Raw genomic sequence first — 18,552 nt, forward strand, 5'->3', positions numbered from 1 at the left:
CTCTGCTTTTTCTTGGTTTCTCCTCGGTTGCTCCTTGACTCCTTGAGCTGCACCTCAGCTTCTTCTCATCTGCCTCTCGGCTTCTTCTCAGCGTCTCCTTGGTTGCTCATCAGCTTCTTGGTTTCTCCTTGGCTTCCCCTTGGCTTCGCCTCTGGCTGATGTAAAAGTCTCAGCTGCTACAGAGTGAATTAGTGGATGTGGGAAGTGGTGAAACACATGCAGATCTGGGAAAGCTCTTTTTGTTGATGGTGGGGTATCCAGGCAATCCCTAAAGACTGCAGTACAACGTACTGAGTGAGTGTTTGAATGTTTGTGTGTGTGACTCCATCCTCTCCTTTCCCCCTCCAGTCCAGGATCTGTTCTTTGTGGGACCCCACTCAGGCATGTAATTTACATCCTGCTCCTGAGTCTCAGTGCTTGCACACACACACACACACTTAAAACACAGAGATTCTTTGCATGTGGACACTATACCAGTAGCTGGGCTACTGTGCTAAAACATCTACATTTTATTCATTTTACTGTGTGTGTAAAGCCACAAATATAAACATTATATTACCCTGTAAAGCTGGTCCTTATGAGCGATGTCTGCATCAGCATCCATGGACACACCATATGTCCAAACGTTTGTGGACACCCCTTCTAATGAATGCATTTAGCTACTTTAAGTTGCACCCATCGCTGACACAGATGTGCAAATACACACACAGCTTGTCTAGTGTCTCTACAGAATTACTGTCAATAGAATAGGACTCTCTATACAGATAAATTCAGCCCCCCTCAGCATTGAGCTGTGAAACAGTGGAGCTGTGTTCTCTGGAATGATGATGCTCCATCCAGCATTTTTGGGATGAGTTGGGGAGTTGGGGATGGGGTGGGGTGGTGATCATTCATCATTGTTGCTGAATGCAATCAACTCCTAACAGCAATGCTCCAAAATCCAGAAAGCCTGGACTTTCACTGGACAGCAGGATAAACAACAAAGGCAGGATAAACTCTTTTTAATATCCTTGATCCTTGAAACAATGAATGAGCAGGTGTCCCAATAGTTTTTTCCCCCATATAGTGTAAATAGTGTATATGTGAAAGAAAAATATTGAATATTAAAGTTCAGCATCAGGGACGGAAACTAGTAAAATAACTGTACTTTCTTATGAAGCTTACAGTCTTATGCAAAAGTTTGGGTGCCCCTGGTCAAATTACATGTGTTTTTGATTTTCTATGCAAAAATAAGGTCACATCCTCTAGAGAACACATTTCTGCAAAATCTAAGGCACAATTACTAAAGACTAAAAGTCTTTATTATAATAATTATTTTAATATGTTAAATTGAGAAAATAAATTGTTTCTAAAATGTGCAGAAAAGGATTTTCTTTCATTCAATTTCACAATGTGAATGAACAAAATGTGTAGTTTGACCAGGGGCCCTGTGTCCCTGTATCAGTGCTTGGTTTGACCAACACCACAGACAAATCATCTTTTAGAAGAGGTTTATGCTTATTTATTATTATTATTAAGCATGAAAAGCCTAAAAAAAGTTCATTTCAAAAACAAACACACCATCTGCCTCATATTGACTGTAACTAAGATACAGACAGACATGATCAATTGTAATAAGTGCAGAATGGCTTAATTGGAAAAAAAAGCAACAAGCTCCAACAATCCTACATTACAAACAAGTTACAAAATTGCAAGAATGAGTCCAATTCCTTAAACACGGGTAAACAAGGGTACTTCAGTTCAGTCACAATACGGTGATGTGTGATGGCCTCTCACCACATGAACCACCCTGGGCGCTCCAAGCCACCAGGGGGCCCCATAAGCATGTAGTATTTACTTAGTTTACTTCTTATTGTATCTTTTTTCTGACCGCTTTCACAAGTATCTCCGAAATGGTAACTTTACAGGAAAAAACCTTCTTAACCTTCTTATCATATATGATAAGGATGGATGGGGCCCCCAAATGAGATGTCCCCTGACTGTTCAGAAACAGCCATTTTGAGGGAGTTGAACTGACCACTGCTGTCCGATTCACTGTGGTCAGACAGAGCTCAGATATGCCTCCATATATGCCTCTACATGGCCTGGTCAAAGTCAGCCCGTGACGTTCACGAGGGACATTTCAGGCAGGTATTTTTTGGGATCGCCAGGGAAGGGCACAGACGGAGCTTGGTTGAAATGGCCCATGAGGAAGATTCCAATGGTCCCCAGAGCAAACAGCATTGCCATGGTGATGAAGCAGAGCCGGTCAATCACCCTGGCAACCAGGACCCACTCCTCATTCTCCTGCAGAGAGAGCAAAGCCGGATGATTCACAGTGTAAACATCCTTTAAAGACCTCAACAAATCCACAGGTTTCCTGATCCACAATCCAAACATCAGCAGATCAGACATGACTTTTAAAAGGCATGAGCTGTGCTGAAAACCGTGCCCTGTTCACTATCCCCTGCATGTGAAAATCCAGATCACTGTATAAAGCACTATCATAGATGGATTCCATAAGGTAGGGAACAATTTCGGGCACCTCATTATGTGTGTGAGCTGATTGCTGTGTGCATCGCTTAAACAGGCTGAATGTCGGCCTTCCTTAGAGAAGCTACGTGTGCATCTTCAAACCAAACAATGGGATGGATTATGGGTACTCCATGTCTGGTTAGTGTACATCATTTGTGCATTATATATTGTGAGGCATTGTGGGATTGTTACAGTGCACTGATAATTTGCCACTCTGTTTTCAGACACCACTACAAAGTGGCAGAACCCCAAAGTAGTGCACTATATAATGAACAGGGCACAGTTATGGACAGTTTATTTCTACATTACTGTTTTATAATGATAAAAAAAGAAGAGCCTGAAGTAAAGGTAGTAGATACAGGTGCATCTCAAAGAATTTCAAAAAGGTAAACTGTCTGAACATACTTGTGAAAAGCTGGACACAATAAGTCTAATTTCTTTAGATGCAGCTGTAGTAACACACTTTGGCAAGTAACAGCTTGCTGTTTGAAGCAGCTAAGAGTTTTTTTGTTCTTGTTTAAAGAATGTTTGCCCTTTTTTCTTGCAGACAGCTTCAGGCTCTATGAGATTACTTCAGGCTCTATGAGATTATTCTTGCTGCACTGCTCTTCTGAGGTCTATCCACAGATTTTCAGCTTATACTTCTTGAGAAAGTCTATTGTGTATTTTCAGTTGTGTGTAGGATACTTTTCCTGCTGTGGAAGCCACCCTCGCTTCATCTTCAGCTTCCTTTTACAGACTGTGAGATGTTTGCTTTCAGAATTTGCTGCTATTTAACTGAATCCATTGTTTCTTTCTGAACAAATTGACTGTAATTCTGTTGAGTTGAAATGTATGATTATATTTGCTGACTGGAACCTTTAATATTAAAGTAATATCCAGAGATCAAGATTATTTATACTTTGTATGTATTCAATAATTGTATGTATTATACTTTATAATTTTTATTGCAGTTCTGCTTTACTGGAATGTTGTGTGCTGCTTGTGTCTGCACTCACGCTCTGGAAGTCATTGTGCCGTTTGGTGCTCTCAGCAATGTGTTTGCAGGACGCTACACACTGCTGCACCTCTGGTGAAGCCATGGCCAGACTGGAGCTCAGATCCTGCACCGTGTCTCCCTCTAGGCTGGTCTCTGGGGGTCAAAAAGTACACTTTATGTCCAAAAGTATACAGATACCCCTAGTTAGAATATCAATGAGTTCAAATACTTTAATGTGCACCCTCTGCTGCCACTGCAAAAACACAGTTTGTATAATCTCAATAAAACAGCATTATTAGTAAAATGGGATGTTCTAGAGTAGCTGCACATCAGCCACAAAAGCCATCAGGTCACCATGTCTAATAGCAAGCATCAGCATTAGACTGTGAAGCATTGGTAGAGCCCCATCCAATACCTTGAAGGGTGTACAAGTTATTGGAGAGTGTTTTTATGTTTTCTGCGGCCATCTGCCAGCGTATTACTGTAACTGTTTTACTTGATTTTAAATTCTTTACATTTATTTATTTTTGTTTACTTATTATTTATATTCTTATGCTTATTATTTAATTCTAGTACTATTATTTTAGTCATTTTGGTTAGTTTTGCCTTATTTTAGCTTCCTTGTCTAGTTTCCAATCTTACTATAGTATTTTAAAATGTATAATGTCCTTTGGGTGTTTTAAAATCTTACTTAGACCTATTTATTTTAACATAAATTTAAATTTTACATTTTCTACCTTAATTTAATTTTTGTCATTTTGGCTTATTCATTCCCTTTTCATCTTTATTTGTGTTTTATTTTAGCTCTCTTGCTAATTAAAGTATTAAATTAAATGATATTTGATCTTTCATATAAGTTATGCAATTTTTTTCTTTTTTAATGTTTTTAATTTGCTTTAATTTTTATTTACCTCCATATTTTTAGGTTAGGTTGATTCAACTTTTTTCATTTGTATCATGTTGTACATGCCTGGCTACACAAAAATTTGCGTCACATTTAATGTGCTTCCAAATGAATAAAGGTTGACTGATTGAAATACCATGGTATGCATGATTGTTATGTGTGTGTGTGTGTGGGGGGGGGGGGTGAATATGAGGGCATTTCCAAGAAAGTAATCAACATTTAAATTATTCATCATTCATTATTCAAATTACATTTATTAGTAAAAATTACAAACTTTAAATTCACAAATTCAAGTTCAAATTTTCTTCCCAATTTGGATCGCCAATTACTCAACCCATACCTATCATGCACAATGCTCCCGACACTGGGAGGGTGAACACTGACACACAGATGTGCACTGCACTGGAATGATGTGGGGAGAAAGTGCCATCTGCCCACCCTGAAGAGAGCAGGACCAGTTCTGCTCTCTCTGGGCCGGGCTGCCGATGGCTAGCAGCATAACCAGAATTCAACTAATCCTCAGATATGACCCATTTAAATAGCTCAATACTAACTAATTTAATAAGCGTTTTTTAATGACTATGGCAGTCTCATTATTATTCAACCCCCTCATGACATGCAAGGTACATAGCTTGGTGAAATGCCTTAGGCATAATTTGCTATGACGATGCTATGGTATGTTGATAAGGTGTGCTGTGTGTGTGTGTGTGTGTGTGTGTGTGTGTGTGTGTGTGTGTGTGTGTGTGTGTGTAAAGCTCACTGATCTTCTCCAGAGCACTCCTCATCAGCCCATCTCTCTCCTTCAGCTTGCTGAACATCAACTCGGAGCGTGCCGTCTTCAGCACATATTCATCCGCCTTCACAATTAACCCCAGAGAGCTGCGTCTCCTCATAGGAAGAGTGGATCCATTCACAGTGCCGTTTACTTCATCATGTGGAGTCCAGCGCTGCATCCTCATCCTCAGCATGCGTGGAAGAATGTTAAGCAGCACCTGAGGAGCACCACGAAGAAGAATTAGCCTCCGCTGTTACTTCACTGCAGCAGAGATTCCCAAAAACTATAATGGTGTATATGAGTGTGTGTGTGTGTGTGTGTGTGTGTGTGTGTGTGTGTGTGTGATTACCTTCCTGACTTTATCATTCATAGGGTGTGTGTTGGGAGTTCGCAGAGAGACATTTAAAACCACCACACAGTTCATCACTGTGATCATTGTCACTGACATCACAAATATCAGATACCTGAGCAAACCGAGGACAAGAAGACATGCAGTTCATCAGCACATACCCTACCACACAGCCTGAAGAAGAAGAGTGAGGTTTGGAGCTCACACAGAAAAGCATGACAGTTAAAGAAGTGTAATCTGCTTACTTCCCAATCAGCGGCACAGCCTGCGAGGTTTCTGGGACTTTCTTGGCGATGAGGATAAGAAAGACAGTCTGCGCCAACAGGATAATGATGGACATGGTACACTTCTGACCTCCAGCTAATCACACACATACAAACACACACAATCAATCCAATCAGTGGAGCTTAAAGAATCAATAATAATCAAAACACAGATGGAGCTACATCAATTTAATAATACAGTTCATGTATCAGCACCTTCACTTCCATTATGATTGTGAAGAAAATGATAAACATCAAATTTAATTACATTTTTTTAGCACATAAAAAAATGTGAATAGTTTTGGTACATAGAAGAATAAGAACATTAACAACAGGGTGGCCTAAAGGTTAGAGAAGTGGGCTTGGGACTAAAATACTACTGGTTTAATTCCCTTGGCTAGGTAGGAAATGGGAGGTGTGGGGAGTGAAGGAATAGCAACTGCTTCTCTTTCAACATTCATGACTGAGGTGCTCTACACCTAACCACTAACTGCTCCCTGGGCCCACTGCTCTGGGTGTGTGTTCCATTGTGCTGTGAGGAAATGGCTGTGAAATGAGTTTCTAATTCTACTGATACACTCATTTATTATTATTATTATTATTATTATTATTATTATTATTATTTATTGTTGTTTTATTATTGTCAATATATGCTATATACACGGTATGCCCAAATGTTGGGCACCCCTTCTAACGTATGCATTCAGCTGCTTTAAGGTCCTGTTTTAACATGCATTTTGTAACCAGATAGAATCTGGATATACTTTGACCGAAGTCTATTTACATTCTGAGCACAATGAGATCAGATTGTATTTTCCTGCATAAAAAGCACAACACATTTATCATTTTCACTTTACTCCCTGTAAACAACGAAATCCTCCTGCTCCGACACTGTGACCAGTTTAGAGCAAGGGTGGGGGTCCTACAATGCCATGGAACAACATGTGGTTCTCTGTTTAAACCACAAGGGAATAAACTTTGTAATACTCTCTCATGTACCAGTAACTGAGAACTTGTGTGGATTTCAGTCTGACTAAACAGAGACGCATTTGACCACCAAGTGTAAATGCATGTGTATAAAATCTTATCAGAATACAGACTAGATACTAGTCCTATGAAGTGATCAGGTGTAAATGGGTTGCACCCATTGCTGACACAAATTACATTTTCATATGGATTAATAAAGCTGTTTGAAAAAAAGGCTCCACACACACATGAATAGATGATGTTGTGAGGGAGTCAGAGTGAATAAGGGCAGAGACCAGGAGAGTGTAATGGAAGTTATGTAGGCCAAATTTAACCTCAGGGTCAGTGCTTTAAAGATCATGATTAACATCAGACTGTGGAGAGTATACGGTTAGTGTTCGCCACTAGCTGCTATTTATGGCACATTTCTCCATTGGTTCCAGTCGAGTACAGCTAGAAAAAACACCACACAATACTAAAGTTTCCATTCGTTTGGAGCTATCAGGGCCAAACAGACAATACACAGTCTTGGACAATGGGCTTCTTAAGTACTTGAACAATGACAACTCAAACCATCTGAGAGATGAAACGGTACTTTACCTGGTTAATGGTTCATCATCATGATGGAAAACCTTTGGAAGATGGTTCTTTATCTTTTAACAAATGGTTCTATACAGTACCATAAAGGGTTCCACTACTGTTATGAGAAAAACAACCCTTTTGCTCCTTTTGAGTATATGCTGCAGAAGATTCTGAATTTAAACAAATATTAAAGAAAAACATGATAAAGGATAATGGTATTCTCTAATGAATCATTTTTGAGCCGGCCAAGTGGACATTCTTTGCTGTTCTCTCACTTGATGATGTTCCCTGACCAGTTATATTCTTAGAGACCTGAAGCCACAGCTGGTTTGTTGCACCATACTTGGTTCTAGTTCACAGGGTACTCCTATGCAGGATGTCTCTATGTGGAGTTTGCCGGGATTGGGATCAGAAGTTGTTTGAGAACCACTGCACTAGAGAAAGATTTCTTAAACTACATGAATTCCTTCAAATATTATGTTTCACTATTATATTTCCAGTCCTGCAGTAGTCACAATATAATGCTTATAACATTGACTGAATTTTGGCAGGAAATGGGTATCGATTTTATTCATTGGAAAAGACGTACATGGGTGTGAACAGTAACCTAAAGCCATCTGGAGCAGGTGTGATCAATCAGGGTCCTGGAGATCTTGCTACCATTTGAATATTAGAGGCAGATTTAGTGTTATAAAGGGAATTTTCAGGGTGGAGGATCACTTATACCAGGATTTCGGCATCCCTACTATCAATGTGCAGAATTTAAAAGATTTGTTATCTAAGAGTAAAAGAACATTTTCAGCACCCAACCTGTGTAGAAGTACACAGTTCTACATTTACATTTAAGGCATTTAGCAGATGCTCTTATCCAGAGCAACTTACAAAAGTGCTTTGCTATTTACCCAAGGATAACCTCAGCTAAGTTTAGACACTACTAAACACAAGTCAATAAGGTGACCACAAGTATTCTCGGAAGAGGTGGGTCTTCAGTCTGGGTTTGAAAACAGCGAGCGACTCTGCTGTTCAGACACCCAGGGGAGAAAAAAGACTGGACGCTTGTCTTCCTTTGAATTTGATGTGGGCAGCTACGGAAAGCCAGTGAAGAGAACACTGTACTAAACACTGAGTAACTTAAAGAAGTGAAGCAGAGTATCTTAGCTAGCTAGTACTATTGTTAGTGGCTACATAAAGTGTTTAGGTGGCTAGCTAACAGCATAAGAACTGATGTTTACTAACCCGGTAACTCACGTAACAAAATGAAATTAAACACAAAACTAATAATTAACCACATCTTCAACATTTTAAGCAACAGAATGTTGCATTTATTTCCTTAAAATAGCAGCTTTAAAAACATGTAAATATATATGTCTAAATAAAAATGTATAATATTTAAGTTAAATCCTTTAAAGCTACTTTACTGCGTCCATCCACATGCTTCTTTTACTTTTAGTGACGGGTCGGTATCTCTCAGCTAGTTCAGAAATGCTTGTGTGCTTTAGTGGTGGTGCAAATTCTGCTTCCTGACTGTAAGGGGAACCTAGGTACCAAAAATGCCAATTCTCGCATAATGCTGCTTTAACTGAGTGACACCAATGTCTTCGGGTGCAAAACATAGATTATTTTCCCTACACGTAAAATTGAGTAGAGCTAAGTAATTGGGAAAGCATGTATCCAAAGAAAACATATAACTGAACACACATAAATAGTTACTTTCACCTTTGGTTCTGAAAGGGTGGTAGTTACACAAAAAGTAAAACCTGGAATGTTAATGCAGGGAACGCATCCCAATGTATAGGATAGAACTACTGCAGGACTGGGATTAGGAAATACTATACTTATTCTTTTAAAGCGATGCCACTGTAATCCCTGTAATCCAGTAAAGCAGTGGACCTCAACTTCAACCTTAAGCACCCACTGCCCAGCAGACTTCAGTGTTCCCTGGGTCTAAACACAACTGGTATGACTAATGCAAAAAAGGCATCTCCTGAAGTAGTAGGGAGAGAAGAAAAAACAATGCAAATAATTCCCCTGAGAACCTTCCAAAGTTGTGTATTGAGCGCATTGAGTGCATTAGACCATGCACTTACAGCTTTGTCATGCAGTTATGCAGTCTGACCTTTAGCGGGCAGGAAGTAGACCAGCAGTCCGAGCGAAGAGAAGAGGACACAGGGCACGATGATGTTGATGACGTAGAAGAGCGGCTTCCTCTGGATGATGAGGAAGAAGATGATCTCCTGATAGTCCAGCTCATCTCGGCTGTATTGCTCATTTATCAGCTTCTTAGCTGGCCGGTGCTTTATTATCCATTCACCATTCTCTAGTCGGCCAGAGTACACAGGATGTCATTTAACCTCCTAACGCAGCAAGGCTTATGACACACTAAGGAGTATTACTCACTTATAACTACAGGGACTTCTGTACAAACTCTGCTACATAACATTGACATTGATGTTTTATGAGCACAAATGCTGCCATGGGTTGTTATTATAGATAATGTTCAGTAAAATAACAGTGTCTTAAAATAATTTCAGGTTACTGTCATGATAATACTGACACAATGTATAAATGCTTGATGTCAAGGTAGCATGGTAGTGTTACATTAATGGACATAACCTGCCAGGAAATGTAACAGCATACGACATCTGCTACAACATGTTTATGGCATGGTTATGTTAATGTTAGTTCCTTTCTGGATTGTGGGATATACTACTCCAAAAATACTACAGATATCACAGGGTATGTAAAGTCTCTTACCATTAAAAACTGTGAATGATTGAAGTGAAGTAACACTTTGTCCTGAGCTGTCATAGCTTATTATGTCCTGAACTCTAAGCATATCATTACCAGTAACTGTTGTGACAGATACTGATATGTTTGATATTAAATTGGCATGTGACATAAACTGCTGTGACATCAGGTAAAGTCTGAAGTTAAGGGTGGAAAAAGATCACATACCCGTGAAGGCCTCTGGGTCAATCTCAATCCATTCCACTATGCTGTTCTCTTCATCCGTCAGCTTCAGCTCGATCTCGTTAGCGCTGTACGTCTGAGACCTGCAACCCATTCAGTATCAGAGTAGTAGATTCTGAAGTCATTTGGTGATTGAAGCTTAATATTTCATAAATAATTTCATTTAAGTGCATACACTATATCTAGAGAACCAGTGTTAGTCTATTGGTCAATGAGGAAGTGTTTCATTATTTAACAGATCTATACCCACTCAACTTCAGACTTCTAGACAGCACTCCTCAATATAATGTTCTTATATTCATCATATCAGTTTTAACTCATAAAGTAATTCCTTAACCCTAAAAAGCACCCAGGAATGTTAACACCAGAGCACACCCACCAACAACAATCTGCAATACCAATAAACCCAAACACCAGGGTTCTGTGTGAGTATTCCCTGCTGAAAAATTCCAGTTCTAGCTGGTAGCTGGTCTGTGATGGTCAAGGTGGTTGGAAAGCTTGGAATCCAGGTGAAAACATGGACCTATGCCTGAGGCCAGTAGGTTAAGCTGTTTGACTAACTTTGTGTATGTTTTACGTTTGATGGACTACCTGGTATATCAGCTAGCTGACTGGTTTGGTTAACGTGGTCAGTCTGGTTGACTAAAGTGATCAGGCTGGTCTTACTGGTCGAACAGCATGGTCATATTGTTTGACTACCTTGGTCAGATTAACCATGCTGGTAGATTAGATAAACCCTTAAAACTCAAATGGAAAAAAGCCCTTATGCTGGTCAAAAACTAGGCTGATCAACCATCTTAACCAGCTTGAGCTGTTCAGGCCATTTCTTAGAACAAGGTTGTGGGTCTATACAAAGCTCTCAGTCATTCATTCTGGTTTTCTGAAAGCTGTCAGCAAATGTTACAGTTGCTGTTTGATAATCGGGTTGGTGTTTGCTGTATTGGGAAAGACCGTTAGGGTTAGTGTTCAGCATTGTGCGTAAGTGAGCTCCACCTGAAGACCATGCTGCAGTTCTGCCAGTCAAAGGGGAAGTAGTTCACTTTAATGGCACAGGCGCTGCGGTAGATTGCTGGAGGCAGCCAGTAGACCAATCCATCTGGGTCTACCAGAGCGTTGGTATAGAGCGTGATCTCAAAATGCCCATCGACACTGCACTCGTTCACACACAGGAGAGAGATTTTCATTATTATTCTTGATTTTCTAATCATTGCTCGTTCTGGTTCTTTCTGCTGTTGTGGGACTCACTTGTTCTCCAGTATAATATCAGGAAGCCAGATGGATTTGGAGGGAATGCGCGTGCGTGTGATGTTCTCATAGGCCTCAAACCCAGGCCTGTTAGCCCACCCTAGTCTGTAGTCATACCACTGCTGCAAAGAGAGACAATGAGGACAGTGTTAAGAGGGAAACACAGTCAGAGTCAAATTCAGTTCACTAACAAATGAGCGACCAAACCGACCTGAGTTTAAATGCTATGATTCTGGAGGATGCTATTCCAGCTTAGCTGCAGTAGCAATGCAATTACTAACATACATTGTGCTCCAAGCCATCCAAGTGATAAGTTGTTTGTTTTTATGTTGCTGTCTTAAAGCTTCAATCACATGCACTATATTGACAAAAGTATTGGGACACCGGATCATTCATTGTTCCTTCCGAAATCAAGGGCAGTAAAAAAAGAGTGTATCTTGCTTTTGTTGGATCAACTGTCTCTACAGTCCAGGGAAGGCTTTCTACTATATTTTGAAGCAGCATTGCTGTGAGAATTTGACTGCAGTGACAAGATTATTAGTGAGATCAGGATGTTGGATGATCACCACCCCACCTCAAGTATTGGGTGGACCACCATCATTCCAGAGAACACAGTTCCACTGCTTTAGGGGCTTTATACCCCTCTAGTCCACGCCTGGCATGAACCTATTGGCTTGCATGGCGCCAAATAGGTTCATGCTTATCTGCTCCAGGGAGTGCTATTTTATTGGCCATACTTCTCTACAGGGCTTAGACAAGCTGTGTGTGTGCATTTGCACATCTGTGTCAGCAACGGATGCAACTTAAAGTAGCTGGATGTTAGATTGTGTATGACACAATCTAACACAAGAATTTTCCATGTAGTTAAATATTTCCAAGTCTTCTTATATATTATCATAGCAACACCATCTGTGAATGTTGGCCCTATTCAGGCAGATATTTCTCCAGATTCACCCTGAAGACTGAACCATGTACAAAGCCCACTGGGCTAGCTTTAGCTTAAGCTTTAACAAGTAGGTCTCCCAGAGAAACAATATACAAACTCTATTTCCCCGTCGAAATTACAAAAGGTTAATTGTTTAGAAGATTGCCTGTTTTCTCTATGATATGGATACAGATTTGGATGCAGATATTTTATATGTTTAAGTTGAAAAACTCATTTGCCCTAAATCATGGAATTGTACTGAAGCAATGGTTTGTAATAATAAATATAATTGAAGTAGTTAATAGTAGTAGTCACTTCTTGGTGACATACAGACATCCCACACCTCAAAAAACAATTTCAAGAAGGTAGCACCACCACCCCAACCCCTTCAATCCCCTCTCTGATACCCCAATTCGACCATAAATGTATGTGACATTAATGTATGTGACATTAGAATACATACTATTATATTATATGACATTATATTATACTATATATATACTTGCTCTCTCTCACTCCAAAACACTTCCAGAATAAGAAGTTCAACCAATATTTTTTTAGCTGCAGAGTTTCTACTACATGTTCATATCATAGTGGTCGTATTCTCTGTGTATCCGAAATGCTTACAAATACAGACAACATAAATAAACGCAGAGTACTGACAGAACACTCCGCCTGTATCTGTATTTAACATTAGGCATATAGACTCATATTGAGCAGCTTTTTGCACATTTTTTTTGTTGGTTCACAATATGTGCTCCATTTGTAACTCTTCAGTGGTCTGATAGCATTGGGTTAAGGTTTGATGTTTTCAGTTCTTACCATTTCTACCCACACACATGTGGTCAGCGTCTCCTCCTTCTCATTCTACAGAAACACAGTGGAGAAAATGTTCAGCAGTGTAGCATTAGATTGATAGTAGTCATAGAGACACACTATCACCCTTCTCACAACAACATCCCAATTCCCCAATTCAATCTCGCAGACTGTGAATATTCACTGCATGTCCAAATGTTTCTGGGCAGTTGCTCATACACTGCTTCTTCTAAAATGAAGGGTAATGATAGAAAGTTAGTAACAGCATCAACTTCTGGCCCCGGGTGGTCCAGTGAAATAAGGCTCTGTCGATGATCAGAGGATCGCTGGTTCGAATCCTGATCATGCTGTTAGCCATCAGCAGCCGATGCCCAGAGAGAACACGGTTGGCCTTGCTCTCTCCAGGGTAAGTAGATGGCACTCTCCCCCCAAATTGCTTTGTTGTGGTGGTGTCTACAGGCTGGAGTGTTGGAGCTGGGCATGCAACGCTTTCCTCCAGATGCTCTTTGGCAGTCCGAAAGGGGGAAAATCTGATAAAATTTATATTAAAAAAAGAAGCTAGTAACAGTATCAACTGAAAGGGTGATTACACTAGGTGTTGGAACATGGCTCTGACGATCTGATTGTATTCAACCTCAAGAGTATTAGTAAGGTCAGGTACTGAAGTTGGTTCACAAACACTACTGCACATCATCCCAAAAGTATTGGATAAAGTGTCATCACTCTAAAAACACTCTGCTCTACAGCTCAGTCCTTTATACCACTCTGGCCAATATGCTCGGCACTGGACATGGTTATGAGCGTCCCATTGAATCTGTAATCCTGTGTCAGCAATGGGTGCTCCTTAAACATTTGGACATATAGTGTAGTTGAACACACACAGATATACACACACACACACACACACAGAATGCCTCACCAGAGAGATGAGGTTTGTGAGGGTCATCTTTAGTTTGACTTCTGTGATGTCATCATTGTTCTCCATCGGTCTGATGTTTTTGTTGTATCCTTCCATCAGGTCACTGTGCAAATCTCCCTCCAGATTACACACCACTCCTAGAGAATACACACCCACAGACACACACACAAGTAAAACATAAATACAATACAGTATTTTTCAGTTTTTCCCAGAGCATGATGCTACCACCACCGTGCTTGACAGTTGCAGTGTTTTGGGGTTAAATGCCTCACCCTTATGCCGCCAAACAGACCTCTGGTCATTGTAGACAAAACAACTCAGCTTAAACAAAAAGACCTTCCTCCAGAAGTAGTAACTATCAGGAAACTTCTGTCCACAATATATGTTTGTTCATAATCAGGACATGTTTTTTCACATATACAGTCTATAAATGTCATACAACCCCCCCCCCCCCCCCCCCCCCCCCAATTTAGCACCCTGGCAATACGGCCCCTCATATAAAACTCTCTTACATTCAACAAACACTATATCCACAATGCAGTCTGTACAATGCACACACGCAGCCTGTCTACTGTCAATAGAATAGGACTCTCTGGAGCAGATTAAGCATGAACCTATTGGCATCATGCCTAATGCCAGATGTGGATTAGAGGGGTAAGCATTGTGCTGTGGAGCAGTAGAACTGTGTTCTCTGGAATGATATCCAATAATTTTGGGATGAGTTGGGAAGTCGGGGATGAGGTGGGGTGATGACATCATGACCTCACTAACACTCTGAACATGCTGAATGCAATCAAATCCTCAATCAAATCAAATCCCCACAGTGCTCCAGAATCTAGTTAAAGGCCTTCGCTGGACAGCAGAAATAGTTACTCCAACAAAAGCAGGATAATCTGTTTTTTAATTACTTTGATTTCAGAAGAAATGAATGAGCAGATGTCCCTAAACATTTAAAGTCCATTTACTATTTTTGGATGCATATTCAAAATAAAACTGAATTAAATGATTTTTTTTTCATCAATTCCAAAGTATAAGATACTTGGGGAACTTTTGGAGGTTCCTCAATTTGCAACTGTGAAGGAACCTCTGCTTTAAGCATTTTAGAAGAAAAATGTTCTCTAAAAGTCCCTCACAGATCTTATTCTTATAACAGTGTATAAACTCCTCTGTATGTTACAGTTAACTACCACCTATTGGGCAAGCTGAAACGCCTGAGCATACCCTGCTTCTGAACGTTGCTTTCATTTGGAGTAAAGATGTATAGTCTGCTTGTACATAATGTCATCATTATTTTGGGTGGAGAAACATGTCTGAAGCCCTTCCTCCCAATCTAACATCTAAGAAATACCATCTCTACCTTGTTCATGACATGACAAGTCTGACAACCATCCACCACCCCATCACTTCTGTTTAACTTTGTCATCTCTCATTCCTAGCTCCAGAGAGGGGGGACTGGCTTCCTACCACTGGCAGAAGCTGCCTGATCTCCAGCCCAAAGTTCTCTGAGTTCTCTTCCCTTCTCTTCAGTCTTCTCCGAAATCATCAAATGCTGATGACTGAGTGTGTATGATGTGCTCTCACTTATCGTGAAATAATGAGTTGAAAGAACAAATGAAGAATGAAAGGCTTACCTGGCAGAAGGAGGCTTAGTAGTGTCCACACACACACAGCTGGTACCGATAGTTCCGTCATGGCTCTACTGCTCAGCTCAGATCAGCTCAGCTCAGCTCAGATCAGCTCAGCTCAGCTTAGATCAGCTCAGCTCAGCTCTCACACTTTTCCACTTCTCCCAGATCATACCGTATGTGTGTGTGTGTTTGTGTGGGTGACAGTAGGCTGGGCTGAAATGAGTGAGTGTTTCCGGGAGAATGTGTGGATAATAGGAGTGGGGTTTTTTTGTCTCCCATACATGTTATTTTTAGAAATCCTACTACACCATTGACGGTCCCCACATTACCAGCTGTTACATACTTACACACACACACAGTGGGGGGCCAGGTCAGAGCAGGTCAAAAACACACGAGAATCTAATGTATTTTAGTACCTCATTCCCGCTCTCTCTCTCTCTCTCTCTCTCTCTCTCTCTCTCTCTCTGTCTCTCTCTGTCCATCTCTCTCTCTGCATCTGTCTCTCTCTCTATCTCTCTCTCTCTCTCTTTCTCTCTCTCTCTCTCTCTCTCTATATATATATATACATATATATATATATATATATATATCTTTGAATTCTATGGTTTTATGAATGAGGACATAAAAAAACCTGGTTCTTAGCAGATCCTCATGTAAACAACAACACAGAACAGATTCCAAAGTGCCATTATTTATTCAACAAAATAGAAGCTAAAATAAAAAGCCATGTGTGGAAAAAACTAAACACATCCCATGAATCAACACCTTTATCAGCAATAACTTGAAGAAATCAGTCTCTTACATCGGTCTAGAGGATTTTTGACCCACTCTTCTTTACAGCATTGTTTCAATTCATTTGTGGGCATTCATTTATGCACAGTTCTTTTAAGGTCCCGCCACAGCATTTCAGTTACATTGAGGTCTGGACTATTGCCACACATTGGTTCTTTTCTTTTTTTTTAGCCATTCTGTTGTAGACTTGCTGGCGTTTGGGATCATTGTCCTGTTGCATGACTCAATTTTAGCCAAGCTTTAGCTGATGGATACATGGCCTCACTTTTGACTCTAAAATACTTTTGTATCTAGTGGAGTTCATGACTTCATGAAAAGCCCAAACAAGCCCAAAGCATTACACCACCTTCACTACCATGCTTGACGGTTGGTTTGAAGTGTTTGTGCTAAGAAAACCCTAAGACCTGAGTTTTCAAGTGAAGCAGATGCACAAAACTGGAATTTACATATATGGCAACCACCTAGCTTCCTGAACAGCATAGGAAGAGCGAAACAATACCCTAGCAATCACCTGTAACACCATAGCTACCCCTTAACAAACCCCCAGTTACCACCATAGTTTCCATAGCAGCCTCCAACTTCAACAGCACCACACCAACACCATGGCAACCCAATAGCCACTGCCTGGAATAACATATGAACAGAATTAGTCCCTCAATTTAAATCCTTGCCTCTATTCTGTACTTTCCTTCTCGAATTAGGACGCTCTATTTGTTTGCATACCTCTCCTCCCTTTCTCTTTCTCAATACTTCTCTGTTGGTTTTTCCAACCTTTTCTGACTCCCTATCAATTCTTCTGTTTTCATCTCTCTCTTCTCCTTTTTTGCCAATCCTTTCTTCCACTTTTGTTCACCCCTCTCTCCCTGTATCTCTCTTTCTCTCTCAGCATTCTCTTCATTCCTTCCTTCAGTGAGCTTGGGTTACAGTGATTCCTGCAGATCTGGCTGCAGATGGTGTGCTGAAAGCAGGAGTGTGGAAGGATGAGTGTACGCAGCTGTCCTCCATTCATTCCTCGTTTTGCATGTGAACACTAAAGGCCTGCTTGACTGAACCTTGTCTCATATTGACATTTCTGCCCAGGAAATCTCAATGGCTGATTAATAATGACAGCATCTCAAAAACCTATCAAATCTGATCTGGACTTTTGGCTGTGAGAACTATTCACTAGGAAGGAAGCATGGAGACAGAAATGCTAATCCAAATTCATTGATATTCTTTTATTTATGCAAAGTAACTGACATATAATCAATAAATTAAATAGCAAATAATCACCAATTTTTGTTGTTTTTAATACACAAATGTTGATAAATTGATAAGTACATATGTATATTATCAAGAAAACAATACTCTTCTTCTTCATGACCAACAACAAGATCAAGACTGTGTACCATGTCTACATGCTACATTACAGGTTCAGTTGACTGTTACTGACATTATTTCTAAAATGTTGCCATACAGTATCGAATTTACCGGCCTCACCCTTTTTGTAATGTCTTTCATTATACCAGAGTATAATGAGTTATCCAAAAAATCTTAATACGGACTGAGCCCTTTTAAATCAATAACTAGTTAAGTTAAGGCATTTCCACCCTTCTAATATATGCATTCAACATTGCTTTAAGTTGTGCCCAGTGCTGACACAGGTGTGCAAATGTACACACACAGCTTGTCTAGTCTCTGTAGAGTCATTAGAATAGGACTCTCTGAAGTATATAAGCATTAACCTGTTGGCACCACACCTAGTGGCTGGTGTGCGCAATAAAGCCCCACAGCATTGAGCTGTGAAGCAGTGGAACGGTGTTCTCTGGAATGATGGTCCTCCATCCAATACTTATGGGATGAGTTGGGGATTCAGGTCATCCGACACCCTGACCTTAGTAATGCTCTTGTTGCTGAATGTGCTCAAATCCTGAAAGTAGAGAGTC

The 18,552-nt window shown here is 40.2% G+C and overlaps 1 protein-coding gene across 1 annotated transcript; it reads right to left on the bottom strand.

Annotated features, from left to right (window-relative positions):
* Positions 1 to 1,996: 1,996 nt before the first annotated feature.
* chrng (cholinergic receptor, nicotinic, gamma) lies at positions 1,997 to 15,912 on the bottom strand. Its single transcript, XM_072668851.1, has 12 exons — positions 15,839 to 15,912; positions 14,208 to 14,344; positions 13,295 to 13,339; positions 11,548 to 11,669; positions 11,296 to 11,451; positions 10,288 to 10,385; positions 9,449 to 9,649; positions 5,767 to 5,881; positions 5,522 to 5,636; positions 5,158 to 5,389; positions 3,513 to 3,646; positions 1,997 to 2,286 (listed from the first exon to the last, which is right to left on the bottom strand). The coding sequence occupies exons 1-12, from the start codon at positions 15,897 to 15,899 to the stop codon at positions 2,095 to 2,097; spliced, it is 1,608 nt and encodes a 535-aa protein (XP_072524952.1). The 5' UTR covers positions 15,900 to 15,912; the 3' UTR covers positions 1,997 to 2,094.
* Between the last annotated feature and the right edge of the window lie 2,640 nt (positions 15,913 to 18,552).

The sequence above is a fragment of the Salminus brasiliensis genome, chromosome 23, assembly GCF_030463535.1.
Source record: "Salminus brasiliensis chromosome 23, fSalBra1.hap2, whole genome shotgun sequence".
Lineage (NCBI taxonomy): Eukaryota > Metazoa > Chordata > Actinopteri > Characiformes > Bryconidae > Salminus > Salminus brasiliensis.